The 21,249-nt window shown below is 49.7% G+C and overlaps 1 protein-coding gene across 4 annotated transcripts in view; it reads right to left on the bottom strand.

Moving 5' to 3' along the window:
• Window positions 1-21,249, bottom strand: part of OGDH (oxoglutarate dehydrogenase) — a 69,248-nt gene that overhangs the window by 43,263 nt on the left and 4,736 nt on the right. For all 4 annotated transcript variants that reach the window (XM_072777194.1, XM_072777196.1, XM_072777197.1 and 1 more), the window contains exons 2-3: window positions 10,766-11,014; window positions 538-729 (exon numbers count right to left, since the gene is read on the bottom strand). In XM_072777194.1, coding sequence (XP_072633295.1) covers window positions 538-729; window positions 10,766-10,987 — 414 coding nt within the window. In that variant the 5' untranslated portion in view covers window positions 10,988-11,014. The remainder of the gene's footprint in view (window positions 1-537; window positions 730-10,765; window positions 11,015-21,249) is intronic.

Below are 21,249 nucleotides of genomic sequence, written 5' to 3'. Positions count from 1 at the left end.
ATTCTGGGTTGTTCCCCAGCAGGCAGAGAAAGGTCGGGGGAGCCCCACTTGTCCTGTCCAGCAGCCCTCCGATGGTGTGAACTGCTAACTGGAACCCTCCTGGAGACCGCCCTGCCCTTCATCCGTCTCTCACACACATCCATGGGCCCTGCTTCCATCCTGAACTCTATGGGTTCATTTTCTCTTGTCATATCTGTGTGCTGGCGATTGAGAAGGGGGAGCGCCCTTCTGGTCACTGATCCCTCCTGGTGACCGGCAGCCCCCTTGACACCCCAGCAATGACTGTCTTTCCCTGCCCACAAATTTTTCTTGTCGACTTATGGAAAGACATAAGGAGCTCTTTGCAGGGCAGGTGCTACAGGTGGCAGAGAATGTGCTCAAGCAGGGTCAGAAAGTCTGGCAGATTTCATTTTTGTCTCCCCAGGCTCCTGGACAGGGAGGGTGTGCCCATGGTTGCTGGGGGTGCAGGTTATATGACATTTTAGTCGGGGCACCCTCTGTCACTGATGTACCGCCAGCTGGCCAGCACCACCTTACCTGGTAGGCTCTGATGAGAGACTGCACCGCCAGGTGATCCTCCACCAGCTTGTCCACGTTGGGCTGGGCTTCCACCAGGGGTTGTGCTCGGGCCATTGCAGACAGGGAGCCTGGGCTCAGGGGAAGTGGGCTCTGGTAGGCAGTGCCTGGGGGCGCTCCAGCATTGGTGTTTCGGAAAAAAATGTCCCATGACTAAAGACAAAGAAGGAACTTGTGTTACCCCATGGGTCACCTAGGATGTAGGACCCACTTTTAGCCCCAAAGAGCAGCATTCTTGGCAGGCAGGTCATGTCCTGGCTGTATCTGCCCACCAGCAGGCTGGCTGGGCCGATGGCCTGATTCCACCCCTAAAGGATGGGGCCCTGCTTCCATTATTCCCTTGGGATGCCTAAGACATAGAGGACGTGACACTGCCCTTCCATCAAACCCCCAAAGGCCCATGGTTGCACAGCTCTGCTGCATGACATGGCCTGCCAACTGCCTCCGTGGCAGAGTCCTTCCCACCCCATCTGGCCTGGGCCCAGTCGTCTGGAAGACCAGTGCTCCTGGCCCTGATGTGCAGATGTCCTGACAGGACCACCTAAGAGGGACTGAGCATTCCAAGGGTCTCTCCAGACCCAGAGGCTGGGCACAGTCCTGGAGGTGCCTTGTAAGGCATCCAAGACCCGTATCTGGAAGCTTGCCATGCTTCCTTAGTGACCCCTGGAGGTGGGTGTAGTCACAGACAGAACCAGGGCCTCTCAGCCCCGACATATGGGCGAGTCACCTAACTTTCTGTGCTCGGTCATCATAAGAGGACACACATCTATACTCCTCAAAGGTCTGTCGTAAAGATCAAAGCAAGTGGTTAAAGACACTTAGAATGTAACTGTAGGCAACAAGAATTTCCCCGGCAGGACTGCTGCCCCGATTTCCTCTGGGTGAACATGATCTCTTTTACTATGTCCTTCTGTTCTCGGGTGTTCTGTGCTTGGATGCTTAATTTGCAACTTACAGAAATGTCGTGAGCTATGATGGTTTATCATCTCATACATGGATAAGAGATTAAAAAAATTTCAGAGCTCAGAGAAATAAAGGCTTAATAAAATTCCTTTGGAAAAAAGAACACTATTGAAACTCAGCAAGTTCAGAGACATGAAAATGTTCTTTCCTCAGTTTCTGAGGTTCTTCTGTCAATAAGCTGATTTAGACTCCTGACAAATGTCGCTGGACTTCTGTGCTCGCCTTCTCAGGAGGAGCTATCAGACACTGTCCAAAGGAGCTGGGCTGGGGCTTGACAGGCATCGTGTGGGTTGTCCATGTGCAGACTGACGCCACGGCGCAGGTCCTCATGGTCCTCTGGCTTTCTCAGGCAGGCTGCATCCAGGGCTGTTCAGGACATAGCCGTACCTGAGTCCATGGCCCCCTGAATGACTGGTCATAAGCTCATCACCAGGGGAGGCCTGGAGCACTGCCTCATGTGGGGAGCACTGGCTTTTCCTTACCACTGCTTCTGATGAAGCTTTGCAGAATATTTAAATCATTCTACTATATGTACACAATTACTTTTGGATTCCAAAAAGGTAATAAAAAAAAATTCAAGCCCTTAGCAGGATGGCTGTCCAACGCCAAACTGTACACTTTATGTGATTTTATATGTCAACAATTTTAAGATATTTGTACTAATTAGTCCAGATATTACTGTTTTTGCCTTTCTGGCTAATTTGCAGTGTGCCAGCTGATGGGAGAGAGATGTGGGGCTCTCCCCTGGCACCTGCCTTAATGCCGCTGTGAACCCTCTCCTCCCACGAAAACTGACAGCAGAGTGGGGAGGGGGCCTCTCTGCAATCTGGGACTTAGGGGCCCGGGGCCAACCTCTCACTCCTCTCTGTCAAACTGGTGCTGCCGACACCCGGACAGGTGAGAGGCAGCATGTCCACCAGGGAAGGCAGCTGCCTTCATCTCTGGAGGGAAACAGGGGCCACCTGAGTATTGTCTCCCTAGGGAAGGTAAGGCTGCCTCCCTGCTCCCACCTGGTTGGTTCAGTAAAAGGACACAAGGAGCTGACCTGCTGGACGCTCCACATACTTCTGATCCGTGGGGCTTTCTAGCACATGTGAGCGAGCCCCTGCAGCTGGGGAGTGGCTCTGGACCAGGGTTCACCCTGGCTGCCACCCAGGCCTCCAGTGACTGAGGGCCTGGCCCAGAAGGAGCCCCTCCAAGGTAACAGTGAGGCAAGAGCCATAGCCTGCTGCCCTGAGTGCCAGTACAGCCAGGCCACAGGGACATGGTCAGTGGGCAGCCTAGACAGCATTGCTCAGCTGCCCACCCTGCCAAGGAAATGCAGAAAGGCCTCTCCAGCAGTGGACGCAGAGCACAGAGTCAGAAGACAAAGGCAGCAGGGGCTTTGTCCAGCCTGCCCTCCCCTCCGGGGAAGGGGGGCAATCGCTACTATCAGGCCTCCTCTCTCTGACCTTCTTTTGTGCTCAGAATAAAACTCCAGGTGATTTTCAATTGGCTGGGACAAATGCATGCATAGCGGCAAACCCTGCCAGCGCTGGAGGCAGTTGGAAGAAACTGGTTCACACCAGTCCTGCAAAGGGGGAGCTAGCAGGGAGGAACACACTGGAATGCAGTGTCCGCCCTTCCCGTCACTTGCCCCGGTGCCCGGCCAGGCTGGGCACCTGCCCTGAGGTGACCTGTCCTTACAGCAGCGGCGAGCCTCTTCCCCCCAGACACCCAGACCAGGAGACTCTCCCACGCAGTGATACAAAAGCCTGAGGACCTCTGCAAATGGGTGTCTGGGGTGGCACGGCTGCAGGCACTGGCACACCCACCATGCTAAAACTTAAAATGGGTGCATTTCAATATAAGTCAGACCTCAAAAAAGCTGATTAACAAAGTAGTCTCTGAAAGTGGACGTCATGTTGTAGTTGTAGGCTTCACCACCCCAAAGAGCTGCTCTCATCCCTCCAGTGGTTTCAGTTCCCTAAGGAGCCTTGCTTCCCTCTCTCCCCCGCCTTCTCTCCCTTGCTCTTCCCACCTTCTCCCTCTCTCCCCTGCCCCCAGTCCCCTGAACACGGAGAGGGCTTCCTGGCTGATGAGTGCAGCCCTCACTGGCACGCCCGTTGGCAGCAGGTTTTCTAGATCCACGTGCTTATCGCCTGTCACACTAAGTGCCAGCAGTCCCGACACACGAGGCTGCAGTGCCTGGTAGGGGAGCCCTTCCACTCTATGAGGAAGAAGCTTCCAGAAGAGGATGCCTGCCCCCAGCCACCTGCTCCTTGAGACTGGCGGTGTGAGGTCATTGTGTCATGGAGGGTGAGTGGCCCCGGGCTTCTTGTTGAGAAAAACCCTGTGTGCATGTGCACACCGCGTTAGGGTTCCTCTCCAAGCCACTCATTCCTTTTGTCTGGACACACTGATCCTATAGTGTGGTGACCCCTGACTCTGGCAGTAACTCTAGCGATAAAGCAGAAGTAAAAGGGAGGAAGCACAGGGACCGGCTAAGCGGGACTGATTTCACAGCACAGTCTAAGAGTGCATCTAGAACACCCACAACAAACCAGCAGAGCCGAGCCTGGCTGCCATCTGGGTGGCAGTCCTTGGGCCCAGAGGGTGGCCTTCTGTGTCAGCCCTGCTGCACAGCTACAGGCTCATCACCTCCTCCAAGGGCGACCGACACAAGGCACGCTGGAGCAGCCCCTGCCATGCAGCCACCAGACACACACGCTGAGGGTCGCCCCAGCCTCCAACCTGTCCACCTGCCTCTGGCGCACAAGTAACCCACAGAGGAAATTCTCTGTCCCCTTGCCCACCTTCAAGCCTACCCGTGGCCACTGATGGACACTCAGTCCTCTGTCTGCTGCGGGAGAGGGAGTGGTGGCCTAGAGCGAGGATGAAGGAAGGAGCTTGCCCACAGGAGGCCAGCATTTCTGCCTGGCAAGACTGGAGGGTTCCAGTGACGTTCTGCTTACGCAGGAACCATCTTCCCAAAGGCACATACAATGGGTGTGAGCAGTGCTCCATGACAGGTGAACAGGGCACTCAGAAGTTCAACCCCTTGGTTCGACGCCATCTGCTTTTGGGTTTGGGGACAAGTGCACAACCATGAAGGGCATCCCCTCTCACGAATGGCAGGAAAATGCGTGAGCGTGGGATGTCAGAGCAGACACAGGGCAGAGAAGATGGTACCCGGGGACTGGTGCCAAAAGGACAGTTGGTATAGGGAGCCCGGGACAGGAGCCATGCAGGAAGAGGGGACAGCCATCAGTAGACACGCGGGCCTGCCATCCCTGCCCCCCATGAGTGGGGCTAAGACCATCATTTACTGCTGATATGACCTCATCAGAACGTGGTAGACTTTGAGTGTAAATAAGTGCAATATTCTGGTAGAAATAAAACCAGAAATCTTATTTTCAATTTTAGGTAAATGAAAGCATTCCCCCATAACATACATATGAAGTGGAAGCTCTGTTCCTAAAGCCATTGCCCCCTTGCTCCCTCAACCTCCCAGACCTCCCGTAACCATGACGGGCTCTCCCCCCAGCCACCAGCCCTCTCTGCCCTAAGCAGAGGAAGCCATATGATGGCCGCACACATCCCCTTTCCTCTGCAACATCCTAAGGAAGTTACTCTGGGCTCTGCACACAGTAGGTGCTCAACACACCTGAGCTAAATTCAGACAGCTGGGACTCCCTCACATGGAAACAGCCTGACAAGTTAGCTGTGGTGTCAGGTGGGGGGGGGGGGGGGGGTGGTCAGCTGCTGACACCTGTGGCCTCCAGAATCTAGAGGCTCCACCTCACCTGGGAAAGGTGCTGACGCTGGTAAGATGGGGCCACTCACCAGGGCACATGGGTGTGAGCTGGTCAGTGAGCAGGTCAGTAAGGCAAGTGGACTCTGCCTTCAGTTATTTATTGTCAACAGATCACAGGCGCTTTGGGGCCAAGTTCCTGGCTGCAATGCTTCCATCAGAGACCGTTGGTGCGCTCCAGCTTCGGAGGGGTGGTGCGTTCACCTGCCGGGAAGGCCCCTGCAGTGTGTCTGACAGGGCAGCCAGCGTGAGCTAGGGCGTAAGGGCTGCACACACAGCGAGCCCAGTCCACCGTGGTGGTGAGGCCCAGGGAAGCTGCTTCAGCTCTGTGTGTGCCAGACCCTCACCTGCAAGTGGGATGGAGATGCCCCTGTACTTGCACACCTTCTTACACTTTGAAAAGCAGCCACAGGACACTTGGATTTCTTCCAGAAGCTGGGGATCAACACTCAATCCCGGGGTTACTGATGGTGACTCTAGCCACCCAATCCCATGCCTCTGGGCTGACACCATTTCCTCCTGCCCAAAGGCCCCTCCAGATGCTGCTCCACCTGGGCCCTGCCCACTTGCTCCACACACCTTGGTCCAGCACACCTTGTCACCCAATGCCACCACCGCTCTCTGCTGGCGCCCTGCCAAGCACCCTGACCTAAAACCAGCTGGGGGAGTGGGTGAGGCAGCCTCTGTAATGGACCAACCCAGGGCTGATGAACTACTGACCCTGGGTCTGGGTTGGATCCCAGCACCCTGACAAACAAGCGTGTTGTTTAAGTCCCCGTATTAGCAATGTTTCTTAACTGCTGCCAATGTGAAAGTCGGGGCAACAAGTGACTAGCTGCCATCCTGAAACGCAGTGGCTGATTCAGGCTAATTCAGCCAACCTGATGGATGGGCAGTGGCTCCTCAGGCTGCGGGTGGCCACCAGGTGCTGCTGTGGGGCTCCTGTCCTCCTCATCCCACTCCCCGCACACAGGCTCTTCTGCCGTGGAAGGCATGCTGGCAGCTCTGCACTGTCTCCTCAGCAGCCAGGTTACTGTGCACAGCAGCCCAGCCACCGCATGTTGCTGTGTGTCCCGTGTCCCCGCTGGGCATGAAAAAGCTGCGCGGACAGCCCCCACACCCGCCTGATGTGCCCTATTCATGCCACCTGCTGGCTGCCAGCCTTCCCTGAAGACACTGATGTGCCTGCCCCAAGGTGCCGCCATGAGGCTCTGGGGGGCAGGGGCAGGCAGTGCACTGGGGTCTGGGCCTGCCTGACCAGTCACCCGGGAACCGTTTACACTGGAAATGGCTAAAATTGGGGGTTCCTGCTGGGGTATCCCTCAGTCACAGAAACCAAGGGAACTTAAGCTCAGTCTGAGTGATGCAGCTGCACTCAAAGCACAGCACAGGTGAGGGCATGTCTGCAGACGACCTCTGCTAACTTCTCCCTGTAAGAGCGTGCAAGCAAAATATCAGCAGCCCCCCGCCCACGAGCAAAGGAATGCTGCCTCAGCTCTCCCCATGGAGTCCACAGTGACCGCCACTCCTAGGTAGGGCCCAAGACCAAGGTTGGCAGCCCAGTCCCTGGCCTGCAGCACAGCCCTTGCAGGTTCCAAGAGTGTCCGAGTCTGGGAGTCACAATCACTTAAAGGAGGGGCCTCCTTTCCAAGCCCTGAGGGTGGCGGAACCAGAACCAAGAGCCCCCAGACCTTCAGACCACTCATCACTCAGGCCCGAAAGGTGGCGGGCCAGCCTGCACTCACAAGGACACTGGGCCAGCACCTCCCCCAGCAGCCCCTGGCCACCGTGCTCCCACAGGACAGTCCTGGTACTCTTCCGACATGCTCATCTTATCTCCTTTTATCTCCCTACCCAAACTGTGCAAGGGAAGACCCCAGAAGGTACTCCGCCTATTTGGCTGACTTCATAAGCAAAGTCACTGTGGCTGAGGTGCCTTCTGAGGTCGGGAGCCGAGTGTCATCAAGGGCCAATGTCACTGCTGCTCAACATCACAGAAATCCCACAAGGCACCCCACAGACCTACAACCTAGGTGTGTCTCTCCCCTGAGGCAGGCACAGGGTCTCCAAGCACAGCCAGGGCACTTTCAAAACTGCAGGGTGAAAAGGCATGTGCCACGATGAATTGGGGACCGTTTGTTTTTTGCTCTACCTATCTGGTTCCCTTACATAAAACGACAGGATTGTGTCTCAGAGGCACTGAAGGAAGACACAGAGCTGCCCTGGCCAGGAGGGTGGCACAGCCAAGCTCCTGGAGGAGGGACTGAATGTGGAATGACCCATGGATGGCATAAAAAAATGGGTGTGTTGAAGGAGAGGTGGAAGACAGTATTTAAGAACTGGGCTGAGGCCACTGTGAAGGCCTGGCATGGGAAGTGAGCTCTGAGGCTGGAGGATGGCAGAGACAGCCCTCCCTCCAACTCCTGGGTCCTCCCCAGCGGGGCTGCCGCCACGCTCAGCCCGCGGGTGGGTGCGTGCCTCTGCGCACACATGAGGCCCAGCAGTGCCCAACGCCCATCTATCCTAAACACCGGCGGGGCAATCTGGCTTTGACTCTAAGTGTTTCTAAGATGTAAATGAAAATGAGACGCCGCCACCTGATTTGTTCCCAACACGGCCTAAGGAGACCCTACGGAGGGAGGCTTCTTGTGTTGACACCACAGCCAGCAGCTGAGGGTCCCTATGGGGGTCCAGCGCTGAGCTATGCCTGACAAGATGTTTAAGATGGCAGGTGATGATGGGGAGGGGACACCTGCAGTGGCCAACCTGGGCGCCAGGAGCCAGAGGGGCTTGCAGCTCTGAACTGCTCAATTACTTTACCACAAATAATTTTCACCATCTCAAACATTTAAAAAGATAGAAGTGGTCTTTAAAAACAAGGATCTATGCCTTACGGTAACCACAGCTGGCAGAGGATGAGAAGTAGATGGTACAGAGTCACTTTGTTACCTTCATCAGGTGCGGTGAAGGAAACCTTCCCGTTCATCAGAGTTGTACCGAAATGACGCACACTTGGATTGGTTTGAAATATTCCTCTGGGCCCTCACCCTGAAAAAACTACCAAGCAAAAAAGAGTGGGGCAGGAAGAGGTTTTTGAGAACTGGCAAGCTGCAGAGTGCTGTGGAGGTTGGATGTGGGTCTCCTCACAGAGGCTCACTGTAGACCCTCCTCTCTACTCTATGTTTGAAAATATCATAAAAAGTAATTGGAAAGCTGAGCGCAGCAGGGCAGGGCAGAGAGACGCTAAATTTTGTTCTGTTTCTGCCGGATGTGAACAAGTTCTATGCCGGTGGTGGAGAGAAGGGACAGGACCAGCACTAGGGGCCAGGAGCCCATACCACACACCCACACCCACCTGGGGGATCAAAACACCAATTGATCTCAATCTCTAAAGCTAGTTTTTCATTTCTGCTTGAACTATGTGTTCTAAAACATGACCACAAAGGAAGCATTCTTAATAAAGTCAATTATTTTGAAGGACTTCCCTGAGTCCCAGATACCTCTGAAATCTGACACAAGCTCTGGATTGTGTCTCTGAAAAAACACGGACATGTCAGGTATGAGGCCTATCCCAATTTGGAGAGGCAGTTGATTCCCCGTGGCTGGGACTGCGGACGAGGGGCACGCCCACTGATTTATGTCACCCCGCCCCTCTGTAGAAGATGCGATGTCCCCTGGAGAATCCCAGTAACAGACACAAGGCACGTAAAATCTGTCCCAAAGATGTCAACTGTCGTGGATTCCCATATTAAACCAGCAAGTCGCTCTGTGAGATCCTGCACATCTGCTTGGTAGCATCCCTGTGGGGTGTTCGGACAGACCAGCGGAACCCATGGACCAGTCCCCACCCTGGATTCCTCCCTGGCCTGCGGTACCTGGCCTGTCAGTGGACCTGTCACTGTGCTGTCCTCCCCAGGAGTGGGAATGAAGTCAGACGACCCTCCCCTATGGTCCACAGTACATGCACTGCGTCTTGGATTCTCCTCCAAAGAAGAGTAACGATACTAATATGAATGCTAATAATAACAGTACTAAACCCAGCGAATAGGAAAAAAAACCTTTTCAAGGAAATCGGCCCCATTTATGTACCACGGTTTACGATCAGGTCCCCATAAAAGCCTCCTTGTAAAGTTTCTGGCAGGAGCCATGGTGACAGTGTTAGCCCCTTTTCTGAGTTCTGCACCAGAGTCACAGGGCGCTTCCCCACTGCCACCCTCTGGCACAGACGCTCCTGGCACTGTGTGTACAAGGTGTGGTTGTAACTTCAGATGTGGTTGGTTCCACAAAGAGGTCATGTTTGGGGAGAGGAAGGCCAAGGGATAGGCCTGGGCATAAGAGGACAGCGTGTACCCACAGCCTCTGGCTAGCTTTATTTCAGAGTGCCCAGCACAGCGCCTGTCTTCAGAGCTTCTGATGGCCAGCATCTAGGCAGGGCCACTTGCAGGATGCCTCTGGTCAGGGAAAGATCTACTCTCACAGGAAACCAGGTCTCACCTGCTCAGAGAGCCATGTGGCCCTCAGGTTGCCAAGGGAATGGGGAAGCACCCAGCTGCATATCCTCCTCTGCCAAGCAATGAGGCTCAGATCAGGACAAAACAGGGCCAGTGGCTCTGGCAGTCACACAAACGTATCCAACCTTAAGTGTCACGCACCTCACACGTACGGTCTCAGGCAAGCCTCCCACGGTCTGCAAACGGGGTACACATTGCAACTTGGGGACCCACCCTCCAGTTCCTGCAAGGAGGCCGGGAACCAGGAACAACCATCAAAACCCATAAATATCACTGGCCAGAATTCTATGAAGAAGTTCGGCCATCACTGGGCATGCCCTGTATCAAGCAAACATGTGTACACAGGGATTCTCGACGGGTTGCCTTACAGGTGACAGAGATGAGTTACAGAGAAGCCTGCGCAGGATTCATTTTCAAACACAGGAGATAAAACATGAGCATACTGCTTGAAAATGCCAATTACACAGCATTTGCATGCGATCATTATAAGGCCTTCTCAGGATGAGAGGATGGAGTGTTGGAGGAGCAGCCTGCAGGGTTGTGGCTTCTGTTTCCTTCCCGTCTTGGGCGTCTGTACCTCATGGCATCCTTGGGGGGGTGGGCTGGCAGTGGTGCCCAAGCCTCTTCAGGGTGCCCGACCCCTGCAGGTCAAACAGGCCTTCTGTTCCAGGGTAAGGGTTTCAAGTGTGCAGCATGTCCAATAAGAGGGGAGTGCTCCTCCACAGAGGCGGTCACTGTTGGGCCTGGCTGACAGCCAAGCTGCCTGCTGATGCAAAGGACTCTGCCAGGTGGGGTTTTCGCCGCCTGTCGGCCGGCCCGCCTTCCAGAAGGTTCCTCAGGACACACGTACTTACCTGGACGGCCAGCCAACACCAGGCCAAGACTCCAAACACATGAAGACATCCCCTCCTGGGAGCCTTACCTTGTGTACACTTTTGGGGTTTTCCAACCAAGCATAGTACATTTCTTCCACATAGTTGGAACTAGTCCCGCTGAGGAAGGGCTCAGCAGCAACGGGGGAGGTAAAGCAGCGAATCTGCCCCAACGTCCTAGCTGCTGCTGGTCTGTTTTGTGAAAATGTCTTCACAGTCTGGGAGGCCGTCAACGGCCTCAACTTAGCAGCACAAGTCCTTAAGTGAAACATTCTTGTCCTGACGTCTCTCACGACTGTCTGCACAAAAAAGAAGAAAAGTTAGCAAGGGCATTCTATCAGACGGGGAAAATCCATGCAGACCGAGGCTGGCGGAGATGCTTGTGGCTGTGAGCACGGGCGGAGAGCAAAACAGCGTGTGCAGGTCACCCCAAACCCGTCTTCTACGTTCGGGGCCCATGCTCGAGGACACAGCTTCCACCTCACTGGAGGAATGTGATGCCAATGAGAAGCATGGGACACTTCAAGTCTGCATGAGTACGCACAGGGATAGAAAAGGCAATAGGGGTAATTTAGTGCGAAAGACATTTCTAACCTATCCTGAAACTACTGCGCACCTACTAGACTCATGGTGTTCTGGAACCTAGAGAAACTGCTAAGTATCTTGTTCACGCTCAAAGAATTTATCATCATGCAGAAGAGAAAACAAATATATAAACAACACTGCGGAGAAAGTACTGACTACCGGAGAAGCACCAAAGTGCCAAGGAAACCTCTGGAAGGAGAGCACTGGGAAGGCTGAGGTGTTCAGGCCTCGAGGAAGGATCTAGCCGTGGTGGGAGGAGGCAACCTAAGCCGAAGAATCAGAAGGAATCACAGGTAGGGGGGAAGCTCAAAGGAGCCCAGAGGAAGAGTGAGGAGCGAGGTGGAGAGTCCAGAGAGTGTGGGCAGCCAGGCTCCGACACCACCGCACGCGTGGCCACACTTCACAAGCCCCGTGGAGTTCAGGGGGGCCTGCGGAGCGGGGAGGTGCTCGAACCAAGGCTCCGAAGGCAAGTCCACGCACAGGTCGTGACAGGAATGTCTACTTGCCCCGCAATACACTGGGACTCCGCATGAACCCTGAAAACCTGCAGGAGGAGGGTGCCGGCCCTTCTGTTTGCAGACCGCTTTCCTGGCTGGAGATCCTTTCTTGAGAGAAAGTCCCTAAGGTTGGCAGGGCCAGGAGGCAAAGCCCAGCTTCCAGTTCTGGAGAGGAAGGGAGAGGCCAGGGCAAGAAGGAAGGGAATGCGCAGGGGGAGGGGCACTCATTTGCTTCTGAGCTGAGTGGACCTTGTGCCCGATAGTCATAATTTTACTAAATATAACACATACCTCTATCAAACACAGCCGAGTTATAAAAGCAGCAGCTGCGGCCACCAGACCATGCAAGAGTTCAGACTGCTCCCAGAGTATCTAGAACCACTTCCAGCCATGTGTGCCCGTGGGCAGGGCCCATGTCCAGAGTGATACGGACACTGCACTGCTCCCCTTCCCTGAGAATCCTGGCTGCCCAGGGACCCCAGGAGGGGTGCAGGGCTTACACCACAGCCCTCTGCCCCGAGCTGCCGTGTGCGCTGGCCTAACGCCTTGCTCACGCTTGTGCCTCAAAGCAGGCACCCTGGCTGGAATCACACCCACCTCCACATCTACCTGAAGGAGATCTAAGCCTTGAAACGTGCTGAGAATTCCCCCAAAGTAACTGTTGTATAAACTACCCGGTGTACAGGTTGTTGTTGTTGTTGTTGTTTTTCTTTTAAGATTTTATTTATCTATTCATGAGAGACACACAGAGAGAGAGGCACAGACACAGGCAGAGGGAGAAGCAGGCTCCCTGCAGGGAGCCCAACGCGGGACTCGGTCCCTGGTCTCCGGGATCAGGCCCCAGGCCGAAGGCAGTGCTAAACTGCTGAGCCACCCGGCTGCCCCTCTGTGTACTGTTTACAGGAACTGTTCCTTTTGGCCCGGATATGCCAAGAATACACACACAAGGTCTCGGACACAGGGCATGGCGCCTGCCTGCCCTGCTGCTTGGAAAAGACAGGCCAACAAAAGGAAAAAGCAGAGCAGGTGCTCTGAAAACCAACTAAACAATAAATGAAAAATTGCCCCATACAGGGTCAAGACAGGCAGGCTGCAAGTCTCAAATGTGGCCACAGAAGGCGATCTCAGCCTGTGCCATTTCCACCTTGGAGTCATGGCCACCTGCCCTGTCCCTCCCCAGGCGTCTCTCCACTGCGCGGCTGCAAACACCACCACCATCACTTTAATATGGAGGCACAGAGGAAACCACCTGTGCCTCCCTCCAGCGTCACCTTCATCTGGGCCTCCTGAGCCACGCCACGGTCTCTGCATTGGGCTCTCCTCCCAGAACACCGTAGTTTCACCTCCACTAACTGTCATTATTCAGCAGCTGTGATGCCCAGTGACACAGGTACCACACTGACAACCACAAAACTGCTCATTTCTTCTGTTCTGCCAAAAGCGGTCCTTCCAACATGACACTGCAAATGACCCATGTTATCTAGCTGCTGTGCAATCACTGAGTGTGACACACAGCTTAGGGCTGCCCAGATGGTCACCAGGATAGATGGCAACTGTCAAACTTCCCTTTAGATGACTCGTCAGAAAGACTGCTCATCAGCAGGCGGCTCCACCCCAGGATGTTCATGCTCTGACAGCTCCGAGCAGACACTAGGTTTACCATTCCAGATGTGGAAGAACCAGATTCCGTTCTTCCAATTCCAGAGTCACTGTGAGAATAGTGCATCGTTTGGGACAGTTAATTGTTCACTTTCATGAAAACTCTGGGTTATCCCAAAAGTCCAAGTGTTCTGACTCTGTTTTGGATGAATATTTCCATTTGACAAAGGTGCCAGAAAGTACACTTTTCAACAGATGGTGTTGGGACAAACACAGTACACAGATAAGAGCATGAAACTGAACCCCTATCTCAAACCATCTAGAAAGTTAACTCAAAATGGAACAGAGACCTAAATGCAAGAGCTAAAAAAACTGTAATACTCATAACTTTTATACCTCCTGAGTTACAATGTTGTAAATCTTTGTCGTCCTGACTCAGCGAAGAGTACCAGAAGTACAAACAAATGAACAAATGGGAACTTCCAAAATAAAAACCTTTGTGCATCATCACAGACACCATCAAGAAAAACACAAACAGGGCAGCCCCGGTGGTGCAGCAGTTTAGCACCGCCTGCAGCCCAGGGAGTGATCCTGGAGACCCAGGATCGAGTCCCACGTCGGGCTCCTTGCATGGAGCCTGCTTCTCCCTCTGCCTGTGTCTTTGCCTCTCTCTCTAGCTGTGTCTCTATGAATAAATAAATAAAATCTTTAAAAAAAAAAAAAAAAAACACAAACACCGAATAGGAAAAACATTCACAAATCACATGATTGAATACACTTAAAAACTGTCTTCTAAGTCAACAGTAAAGAGAAAAATAACCAAATCAAATAACCACCATAGGACATGAGTAGACGTTTTTCCCAAGAATATACTCAAATGGCCAACAAACATGTTAAAAGGCGTTCAAAATCATTATTAATTCCGGAACTTCAAATCAAAATGGTAAGACACCACTTGATGCCCACGAGACTAGACATGATCAAAGAGAAAACAGGTGCTGTGGAGGCCGTAGAGAAACCAGAGCCCTCGCGTACTGCTGGTCGGAATGCAAGCTGGTGTGGCCGCCGGGGAACATGGGGTTAAACACAGAGCTGCCATATGACTCAGCAATTCCACTCCTAGGTACATGACCAAGAGAAACGACAACCTATGTCTATGTAAACCTTTGTATGTAAATGTTCACAGTAGCATTTTCCATCACTGCCAAAACATGGCAACAGCCCAGATGTCCTTCAACTGATGGAAGGTGTACGGAAGGTGCTATAATAGCCATACAATGTGACGGTCGTTGATAATAAAAAAGGATGCAATATGGACGCGTGCCGTGACACAGATGAACCTTCAGAGTGTTAAGTGAAGAATGCCATCCACAAAAAACAACAGGTTATATGATTACACTCAAATAAAATGTTCAGAACAGGTCAATCTCTACAGAGCCTACTGGTAGCTGTGAGGGGCTGGGAGCAGAGAGGAGAGGACTCATGTCTATGAATGGGTGTGGATTTTCTTTGGAGGAGGATGGAGATGCCCTACAACCAGATTATGATGACTGCTGCACAACCCTCTAGTCTACTGGGGAAACACCCAATTGTGAAATTTAAGTGGGTGAATTGTATCATATGTGAATTGTATCAAAGAAGTTGTTTAAAAATAAAGTCTCAGAAAAAATAAAAGTGAATCTATTTGCATCAGTAAAGTACACAAATGACACTATTTGTAACCTGTTAATTTCATGTAGATACAGGTATAGATCCGTACATTTGAGAAAAAGTACATTTAAGGTAAGCAGAAACCAAGGCAAAATTTGTTATTAAGGATTTGGTATAAAAAAAAAAAAAGGATTTGGTATACTGCCCTTAGGAAACTATATGCTGACATAAAATGAGACTTTATCTGTGCCTGGCCCTTCCCAAGTTGGGCACGCACTTTACCCAAGGCCACCTCCCCATACACAGAATGCTAGATAAACTGCCTCCTGATGCTATCAAGGTCACGTCAGCGAGGCAGAGGTGCAAGTACACAGGCAGGGTCTAGCAAAAACAGCCGAGGCAGCTCCTCAGGAAATGAGTCTGAGGAACAGAGTGACTGTTTCCAGTATGTGTTTGTTGCCTGACAACCATTTCAAAAGAACAACAACTCATCTTGAAGACATTCTTCTTTCTCTTTTTCTTTTACGGTTTCAGACTCATTGAGATTCTTGGGACGAACCAAGAAAGCAATATTTGCTACATACCTATAGCTGTTACTTCCATGGCTGCAGTTACGGTACTTCTGGCAGTGATACAAAAACACGGACAGAGAAAGCACAAGTAGGAGCTCTCCCCTTACTGGCTGAGAATCTCGAAGAATTCCATGTCTTTCACTTGTGACGCCTCATCAAGCATATACTGAAGGAAAGGCAGGTAGTGAGGATCACTTTCAAACTGCAGAAGTATTTTGCCATTACTAGGTAGAAAGGATGGTTGAGTGCAGGGCAAACAGGCAGAGTGACTCTAAGTTCCTGCGTGATCCTCAGACAAGTCACTGGCTCTGTGTTCAGGTTCCTTTGCCAGAAAGTGAAGGCAACAATCACTCCTGCTCCCTCCTCTCACTTCTTGTGATTATGGTACAAATATGAAAGCACTTTGAAGGCTTTGCGAGTGTTCTATGATGAATGAATTACTACTCACCAGCAGGAGAAAAAGACCAATTAATGATAGTTCTTAAAAGGCTTAGGTAAAACTAAACGTAAATTAATGTAGAGTGGGTAGCTGACCAGATTACTGGGAGGGACTTCCACCTCAAAGTCAGAACCCCCAGCAAGCTTCAGTGCGTAGGTCTGAGGCTGACCCATCCTTGCCCAGACTGTGACTGTGCTCGGGGGCATAGCTACACAGGTATTCTTCAAGGGTGTTGATCAGGGTATAAATTATGAAGTATTTATAGAAAGAAGGCCATCTGTCAGTATTTACTAAAAAGTTTAAAGGCACATACAAGGGGCGCCTGGGTGGCTCAGTCAGTTAAGCACCTGACTCTCAGTTTCCTCTCAGGCCATGATTTCAGGGTCGTGAGATTGAGCCCCATATCAGGATCTGCACCCAGTGCGGGGTCTGCTTGGGGTTTCTCTTTCCTGCTCCCTCTGCTCCTCCCCCTAAAATAAATAAATCTTAGGAAAAACCCAAAGGCACATACAGGACTCCTGTTTCCCACTAAATGCAACTAAAGAAATAAGACGTTGCATTCAAACCAAACAAAAGACAGAAAGGTGGAGTGAGAGGAGGCAGACTGGGAAGACATCTGGGGACCAAAAAGACACACCATCAAGTCCTCAATTTTCTTTCTGCTTCATATATTCCAGACTAGGTACCAAAGAAACTGGTAACCCAGACATGCTAACATAGACAAAGCTGCAAACAAAGCCTGATCTCTCTGGTCAAAGGACCAGGAATGGGTTGCAGAGCAAGAGAGAACATTTTTGGACAATAATTGCTCTATTGTAGCCTGCAGCCAACCCCACAGAAAACACTGTGGCCCACCTCTACCCCATATGGTGGTGTCAGAGAAGATCAGGGACTTCCATCCCCGCAGGGGACCTCCACAAGCTCAGTGGAAGCCAGGAGGAAGCTGGCATTCCACTGTGCCCAGCAGTAACAGGGTGGTACCGTTCCCCTCCCCGGCAGGGCTGAATCACAAAGGCTTAATGGAGAACTTATGCCCACACAGCAATACCAAGGAGTCCCTCCCCACAGATACCAAGGAGGCTGGGTGGAGAGCCTGGATTCCACCCCTGCCCAGTATAACCAGGCAGCACCTGCTGACCTCCAGCAGCGTCAGCAAAAGCCTATTCTGCTGTGTTCAGGTATTTACGATTCAGAGTCTCAATGTAACACGCAAAATGTCCAAGACCTAACCAAAGATCACTCACCACATCAAGAACCAGGATGATCTCAATCAAAACAAACAAACAAGGACAATCTATAGGCACCAAGAAGGCAGAAATGTTAGAATTATCTAGCAAAAAGTTTAAAGGAGCCAGCTTCAAAATGCATCCTTGAGCAACTATGAACATGCTCGCAAACAAGTAAAAAAAAAATTTTTTTTTAAACCTCAACAAAGGGATTTCTGGGTGGCTCAGTGGTTGGGCACCTGCCTTCGGCTCGGGTCGTGATCCCTGGATCCGGTATCAAGTCCTGTCATCAGGCTCCCTGCGAGGAGCCTGCTGCTCTCTCTCCCTCTCTCTCTCTTTTTTAATTAATTAACTTTAAAAAAAGATTTATTTATTTATTCAGAGAGAGAGAGAGAGAGGCAGAGACACAGGCAGAGGGAGAAGCAGGCTCCACGCAGGGAGCCTGACGTGGGACTCGATCCTGGGTCTCCAGGATCACACCCTGGGCTGCAGGCGGTGCTAAACCACTGCGCCACCGGGGCTGCCCCTGCTCTCTCTTTTTTAAAAAAGATTTTATCTATTTATTCATGAAAGACACACACAGAGAGAGAAGCAGACACAGGCAGAGGGAGAAGCAGGCTCTACGCAGGGAGCTCGATGTGGGACTCGATCCCAGGACTCCGGGATCACTCCCTGAACCGAAGGCAGATGCTCAACTATTGAGCCACCTAGGCGTCTCAGAGGAGCCTGCTTCTCCCTCTATGTCTCTGCCTCTCTCAGATTGTGTCTCTCATGAATAAATAAATAAATCTTTAAAAAAAAAAAAAACACAACAAAGAAATGAAGGACATAAAAAAGAACCAAATGGAAATTCAGAGCTGAAAAATACAACCACCAAAATAAAATTGATGGATGGGCTAAACTGCAAAATGAAAAGGAAAGAAAAAACTCAGTGAACAAAGATAGAACAAAAAAATTATCCAAGTTGACAACAGGGAATACACACTGAAAAGAAAAATGACACATGGGACCGTAACACAAGATTTCATGATGTTTTATAAACATATAAAAATCAACAGTATTTCTATATGCTATTACCAAACACATGAAAACCGAAAAACTTTAAAAAGAAATATTTAGTTTTAAGTCCAACAAAACATGTGCAGGTAGGCTGAAAACTACAAAACACTGATGAAAAAATTTAAAAATCTAAATAAGTGGAGAAACATACCGTGTTCATAGATTGTAACACTGAACGTGGTCAAGATATTGATTATCACCAAACTGATATACCAGTATAATACAATTCTTATCAAAACTCCAATAACTTATTTTTGTAGATAGAGGTTAAAATTATTCTAAAATTTTTAGAAGGCAAAGGAACTAGATTAGCTAAAACAATTTTGAAGAGAGAGAGTAAAGTGGGAAGAACCAACCTACTTGACTTCAAAATTATGTAGTTGCAGTAATCAAGATTGTGTGGTATTGATGGTAAGATGAACAAAAATTCTAGTAACAGAATAGAGAACTCTGAAATAGACCCATACAAACACAACTGATTTCGGACAAAAATGCAAAAGCAATTCAATGGAAGAAGAATAATCTTTTCAACAAATAGCATAGGCTGGATATTCATTGGCAACCTCCTCTCAAAACAAAACAAACACATCTCAAACTAACTTAATACCTTATAAGGAAATTAACTCAAGAAGAGTCAGATTTACATGTGCAACAAAAAACCATGAAACTTATAGAAAAGAACATAACAAGAAATCTTCAGGAACTAGAACTAGCAGAGTTCTTTTTTTTTTTTTTTTTACTAGCAGAGTTCTTAAACTTGATGCTAAAAGCACAATCCATAAAAGACAAAAATTGATAAACTGGACTTCATCAAAATTAAAAACTTTTGCCCTGCAAAACATCTTAAGGAGATGACAAGCTACAAAAGAGGAGAAAATATTTGCAAACCACATATTCAACAAAGGCCTAAAATATATAAAGAATTCTCAAAACTCAACATTAAAAAATATACATATCATAAAATGGGCAAAAGACCAAATGTGCAAAATAACACGACACTATACAGATGGCAAATAAGCACACAAAAATGTGTTCAACATCACTAGCCATCAGGGAAATGCAAACTGAAACCACGAGACATCGCTACACAGCTATTAGAATGGCTAAAATTAAAAAAAAAAAAATAGTGACATTACGAAATGCTGGCAAGGATGTAGAGAAAGTGGATCGTGAATACGTTCCCCGTGGGAGAGTAAAATGGCACAGCCACCATAGAAATTTTGGCTATTTCTTAAAGGACCAGACATGCAGCCACCGAATGACCTCGTCATTGCACTCCTAGGCATTTATCCCAGAGAGAGAAAAACTTACGTTCACATAAAAACCTGCATATGAATGTTTCTAGGAGCCTTATTTGTAATAGTCCAAGAATGGAAACAACTCAATGTCCTTTAATGGGTAGTGGTGTATTCTTGGCCTGGAGGCATAAAAAAGAGCTACTGATGCAGGCAGAAAGCTGCATTCATCTTCAGAATATTATGAGGAGTGGAAAAAGCCAATCCCAAACAGTTATGTGCCTTACGATTCTCTTTCTATAACACACATCATTTGCCAAAATCAGAGAAATGGAGAGCAGATTAGTGGCTGCCAGGAGCTAATAAGATGGAGGCAGGAGGAAAGAATATGTGGCTATAAAAAGGCAACAGGAGAGATCCTTGTGATGAGGGAAATATTCTGTATCTTGGCTGGCACCAATGCCAGTACCTGGCTGTGATACCATACTTTAGTTTCTGCAAAATGTTACCATTTGAGGAAACCAGGTAAAGGGGTGCTGGGATCTCTCTGCACTATCTGTTGTAACTGCATATGATAAATTTATATGTACAGTTATCAAAATAAATATCAATAGCTGCAGTTATCCCAAAGTAAACTATCTAAAAATTTAAAAAGTAGATAGTACAGTATTTTTTTTAATGGGGCAAAGAGGAGTGAGATCGGTTAAAAGTAGATCAATATGTACACAAGTACACAATTGTGTAGGTATAATATACATACAATAAACATGGTAAAGGTTTGGTAGTTAATAAACTGCAAATTTAAATGAGACCCACAGAAATTCATGCTTCTGAAATTAGTTTTTTTTTATTTTTATTTATTTATGATAGTCACACAGGGAGAGAGAGAGAGGCAGAGACATAGGCAGAGGGAGAAGCAGGCTCCATGCACCGGGAGCCTGATGTGGGATTCGATTCCGGGTCTCCAGGATCGCGCCCTGGGCCAAAGGCAGGCACTAAACCGCTGCGCCACCCAGGGATCCCCTGAAATTAGTTTTTAAAAGTAACTGAACTGTGGCAATGGCTGTATAAGTGTGAATACCCTACAAATCCTTTGTGTATTCTATTTTTTTAAATAATATTTTATTTATTATTTTGACAGAGAGAAAGCCCAAACAGAGGAGCAGCAGGCAGAAGGAGAGGGAGTAGCAGGCACCCCACGGAGCAGGGAGCCTGATGCGGGGCTAGATCCCAGGACTCCGGGATCATGACCTGAGCTGAAGGTAGATGCTTCACCTAGTGAGCCACTCAGGCAACCTAATTGTACATTTTATTTTATTTTACTTTTTAAAGATTTTATTTATTTATTCATGACAGACAGAGAGAGAGAAAGAGAGGCAGAGACACTGGCAGAAGGAGAAGCAGGTTCCATGCAGGGAGCCCAACATGGGACTCGATCCCGGGTCTCCAGGATCAGGCCCTGGGCCGAAGGCGGCGCTAAACCACTGAGCCACCGGGGCTGCCTTAATTGTACATTTTAAGTGAGTGAATGGCACAGCACACGAGTTGAATCTCAAAAGTTTTGCAAATGAAAAAAAACTGAAATGTGGAAAGTGCTCTCAATTATCGGAAACTCTGATCTTTCTCCAGCTTTCCAAGATCCAGTCCTTGGCTAATTTGCAAAGCTAGAACT

This window comes from Canis lupus, chromosome 15 (assembly GCF_048164855.1).
Source record: "Canis lupus baileyi chromosome 15, mCanLup2.hap1, whole genome shotgun sequence".
Lineage (NCBI taxonomy): Eukaryota > Metazoa > Chordata > Mammalia > Carnivora > Canidae > Canis > Canis lupus.
This window is presented reverse-complemented; position numbering and strand designations above follow the sequence as displayed.